The sequence below is a fragment of the Sebastes fasciatus genome, unplaced genomic scaffold (assembly GCF_043250625.1).
Source record: "Sebastes fasciatus isolate fSebFas1 unplaced genomic scaffold, fSebFas1.pri Scaffold_35, whole genome shotgun sequence".
Lineage (NCBI taxonomy): Eukaryota > Metazoa > Chordata > Actinopteri > Perciformes > Sebastidae > Sebastes > Sebastes fasciatus.
The window spans coordinates 82,501-87,500 of record NW_027428202.1 but is presented as its reverse complement, the minus strand read 5'-3'; the positions used below and the strand labels follow the sequence as shown (position 1 = coordinate 87,500).

The 5,000-nt window shown below is 41.4% G+C and overlaps 1 protein-coding gene across 2 annotated transcripts in view; it reads left to right on the top strand.

Moving 5' to 3' along the window:
• The window catches only part of LOC141763741 (disks large homolog 4-like), a 73,115-nt gene that overhangs the window by 12,409 nt on the left and 55,706 nt on the right, over positions 1–5,000 (top strand). For both annotated transcript variants that reach the window (XM_074628448.1, XM_074628449.1), the window contains one exon: positions 3,167–3,295. In XM_074628448.1, coding sequence (XP_074484549.1) covers positions 3,167–3,295 — 129 coding nt within the window. The remainder of the gene's footprint in view (positions 1–3,166; positions 3,296–5,000) is intronic.

The window sequence follows — 5,000 nt, the reverse complement described above, 5'->3', positions numbered from 1 at the left end:
AGCCCTGGTTTGGTCCAATATCTACTGTTGTCTTAGCCCTGGTTTGGTCCAATATTTACTGGTGTCTTAGCCCTGGTTTGGTCCAATATTTACTGGTGTCTTAGCCCTGGTTTGGTCCAATATTTACTGGTGTCTTAGCCCTGGTTTGGTCCAATATCTACTGTTGTCTTAGCCCTGGTTTGGTCCAATATTTACTGGTGTCTTAGCCCTGGTTTGGTCCAATATTTACTGGTGTCTTAGCCCTGGCTTGGTCCAATATTTACTGGTGTCTTAGTCCTGGTTTGGTCCAATATTTACTGGTGTTTTAGCCCTGGTTTGGTCCAATATCTACTGGTGTCTTAGCCCTGGTTTGGTCCAATATTTACTGGTGTCTTAGCCCTGGTTTGGTTTAATATCTACTGTTGTCTTAGCCCTGGTTTGGTCCAATATTTACTGGTGTCTTAGCCCTGGTTTGGTCCAATATCTACTGGTGTCTTAGCCCTGGTTTGGTCCAATATTTACTGGTGTCTTAGCCCTGGTTTGGTCCAATATCTACTGGTGTCTTAGCCCTGGTTTGGTCCAATATTTACTGGTGTCTTAGCCCTGGTTTGGTCCAATATCTACTGGTGTCTTAGCCCTGGTTTGGTCCAATATTTACTGGTGTCTTAGCCCTGGTTTGGTCCAATATCTACTGGTGTCTTAGCCCTGGTTTGGTCCAATATTTACTGGTGTCTTAGCCCTGGTTTGGTCCAATATCTACTGGTGTCTTAGCCCTGGTTTGGTCCAATATCTACTGTTGTCTTAGCCCTGGTTTGGTCCAATATCTACTGTTGTCTTAGCCCTGGCTTGGTCCAATATTTACTGGTGTCTTAGTCCTGGTTTGGTCCAATATTTACTGGTGTTTTAGCCCTGGTTTGGTCCAATATCTACTGGTGTCTTAGCCCTGGTTTGGTCCAATATTTACTGGTGTCTTAGCCCTGGTTTGGTCTAATATCTACTGTTGTCTTAGCCCTGGTTTGGTCCAATATTTACTGGTGTCTTAGCCCTGGTTTGGTCCAATATTTACTGGTGTCTTAGCCCTGGTTTGGTCCAATATCTACTGTTGTCTTAGCCCTTGTTTGGTCCAATATTTACTGGTGTCTTAGCCCTGGTTTGGTCCAATATCTACTGGTGTCTTAGCCCTGGTTTGGTCCAATATCTACTGTTGTCTTAGCCCTGGTTTGGTCCAATATTTACTGGTGTCTTAGCCCTGGTTTGGTCCAATATTTACTGGTGTCTTAGCCCTGGTTTGGTCCAATATTTACTGGTGTCTTAGCCCTGGTTTGGTCCAATATCTACTGTTGTCTTAGCCCTGGTTTGGTCCAATATTTACTGGTGTCTTATCCCTGGTTTGGTCCAATATTTACTTGTGTCTTAGCCCTGGTTTGGTCCAATATTTACTGGTGTCTTAGCCCTGGTTTGGTCCAATATTTACTGTTGTCTTAGCCCTGGTTTGGTCCAATATTTACTGGTGTCTTAGCCCTGGTTTGGTCCAATATTTACTGGTGTCTTAGCCCTGGCTTGGTCCAATATTTACTGGTGTCTTAGCCTTGGTTTGGTTCAATATTTACTGGTGTCTTAGCCCTGGTTTGGTCCAATATTTACTGGTGTTTTAGCCCTGGTTTGGTCCAATATCTACTGTTGTCTTAGCCCTGGTTTGGTCCAATATTTACTGGTGTTTTAGCCCTGGTTTGGTTCAATATTTACTGGTGTCTTAGCCCTGGTTTGGTCCAATATTTACTGGTGTTTTAGCCCTGGTTTGGTCCAATATTTACTGGTGTCTTAGCCCTGGCTTGGTCCAATATTTACTGGTGTCTTAGCCTTGGTTTGGTTCAATATTTACTGGTGTCTTAGCCCTGGTTTGGTCCAATATTTACTGGTGTCTTAGCCCTGGCTTGGTCCAATATTTACTTGTGTCTTAGCCCTGGTTTGATCCAATATTTACTGGTGTCTTAGCCCTGGTTTGGTCCAATATTTACTGTTGTCTTAGCCCTGGTTTGGTCCAATATTTACTGGTGTTTTAGCCCTGGTTTGGTCCAATATTTACTGGTGTCTTAGCCCTGGTTTGGTCCAATATTTACTGGTGTCTTAGCCCTGGTTTGGTCCAATATTAACTGGTGTCTTAGCCCTGGTTTGGTCCAATATCTACTGTTGTCTTAGCCCTGGTTTGGTCCAATATTTACTGGTGTCTTAGCCCTGGTTTTGTCCAATATTTACTGGTGTCTTAGCCCTGGTTTGGTCCAATATTTACTGGTGTCTTAGCCCTGGTTTGGTCCAATATCTACTGTTGTCTTAGCCCTGGTTTGGTCCAATATTTACTGGTGTCTTAGCCCTGGTTTGGTTCAATATTTACTGGTGTCTTAGTCCTGGTTTGGTCCAATATTTACTGGTGTCTTAGCCCTGGTTTGGTCCAATATTTACTGGTGTATTAGCCCTGGTTTGGTCCAATATTTACTGGTGTCTTAGCCCTGGTTTGGTCCAATATTAACTGGTGTCTTAGCCCTGGTTTGGTCCAATATCTACTGTTGTCTTAGCCCTGGTTTGGTCCAATATTTACTGGTGTCTTAGCCCTGGTTTGGTCCAATATTTACTGGTGTCTTAGCCCTGGTTTGGTCCAATATTTACTGGTGTCTTAGCCCTGGTTTGGTCCAATATCTACTGTTGTCTTAGCCCTGGTTTGGTCCAATATTTACTGGTGTCTTAGCCCTGGTTTGGTTCAATATTTACTGGTGTCTTAGTCCTGGTTTGGTCCAATATTTACTGGTGTCTTAGCCCTGGTTTGGTCCAATATTTACTGGTGTCTTAGCCCTGGTTTGGTCCAATATTTACTGGTGTCTTAGCCCTGGTTTGGTCCAATATTAACTGGTGTCTTAGCCCTGGTTTGGTCCAATATCTACTGTTGTCTTAGCCCTGGTTTGGTCCAATATTTACTGGTGTCTTAGCCCTGGTTTGGTTCAATATTTACTGGTGTCTTAGTCCTGGTTTGGTCCAATATTTACTGGTATCAGTATACTGGGAACAGTGGACATAATGGTATCAGCCCTTTCAGCACGATGTCCTGAAAGATGCTAACATGCTAACATGCATCTTCTATAGTGCTAATGCTAGCAGCTAACGCTAACAGCTAATGTTATGTGTGTCTCTGCAGAAGTATCGTTACCAAGACGATGAGACTCCGCCTGCCGAACCCAGCCCCGGTCACATGACCCACGGACGCAGCACGGATCTGAGCCACGCCCACCTGGACGGATACACACACCCCACCGCCGCGATCACCGTACGTCACTCTATCAATACAATCACTGTTATTGATCCGCCTGTAGTTCTATCAGTACAATCACTGTTATTGATCCGTCTGTAGTTCTATCAGTACAATCACTGTTATTGATCCGTCTGTAGTTCTATCAGTACAATCACTGTTATTGATCCGTCTGTAGTTCTATCAGTACAATCACTGTTATTGATCCGTCTGTAGTTCTATCAGTACAATCACTGTTATTGATCCGTCTGTATTCTTATCAATACAATCACTGTTATTGATGCGTCTGTAGTTCTATCAGTACAATCACTGTTATTGATGCGTCTGTAGTTCTATCAGTACAATCACTGTTATTGATGCGTCTGTAGTTCTATCAGTACAATCACTGTTATTGATCCGTCTGTAGTTCTATCAGTACAATCAATGTTATTGATCCGTCTGTAGTTCTATCAGTACAATCACTGTTATTGATCCGTCTGTAGTTCTATCAGTACAATCACTGTTATTGATCCGTCTGTAGTTCTATCAGTACAATCACTGTTATTGATCCGTCTGTATTCTTATCAATACAATCACTGTTATTGATGCGTCTGTAGTTCTATCAGTACAATCACTGTTATTGATGCGTCTGTAGTTCTATCAGTACAATCACTGTTATTGATGCGTCTGTAGTTCTATCAGTACAATCACTGTTATTGATCCGTCTGTAGTTCTATCAGTACAATCAATGTTATTGATCCGTCTGTAGTTCTATCAGTACAATCACTGTTATTGATCCGTCTGTAGTTCTATCAGTACAATCACTGTTATTGATCCGTCTGTAGTTCTATCAGTACAATCACTGTTATTGATCCGTCTGTAGTTCTATCAGTACAATCACTGTTATTGATCCGTCTGTAGTTCTATCAGTACAATCAATGTTATTGATCCGTCTGTAGTTCTATCAGTACAATCACTGTTATTGATCCGTCTGTAGTTCTATCAATACAATCACTGTTATTGATCCGTCTGTAGTTCTATCAATACAATCACTGTTATTGATCCGTCTGTAGTTCTATCAATACAATCACTGTTATTGATCCGTCTGTAGTTCTATCAGTACAATCACTGTTATTGATCCGTCTGTAGTTCTATCAATACAATCACTGTTATTGATCCGTCTGTAGTTCTATCAATACAATCACTGTTATTGATCCGTCTGTAGTTCTATCAATAAAATCACTGTTATTGATCCGTCTGTAGTTCTATCAGTACAATCACTGTTATTGATCCGTCTGTAGTTCTATCAGTACAATCACTGTTATTGATCCGTCTGTAGTTCTATCAGTACAATCACTGTTATTGATCCGTCTGTAGTTCTATCAGTACAATCACTGTTATTGATCCGTCTGTAGTTCTATCAGTACAATCACTGTTATTGATCCGTCTGTAGTTCTATCAGTACAATCACTGTTATTGATCCGTCTGTAGTTCTATCAGTACAATCACTGTTATTGATCCGTCTGTAGTTCTATCAGTACAATCACTGTTATTGATCCGTCTGTAGTTCTATCAGTACAATCACTGTTATTGATCCGTCTGTATTCTTATCAATACAATCACTGTTATTGATGCGTCTGTAGTTCTATCAGTACAATCACTGTTATTGATCCGTCTGTAGTTCTATCAGTACAATCAATGTTATTGATCCGTCTGTAGTTCTATCAGTACAATCACTGTTATT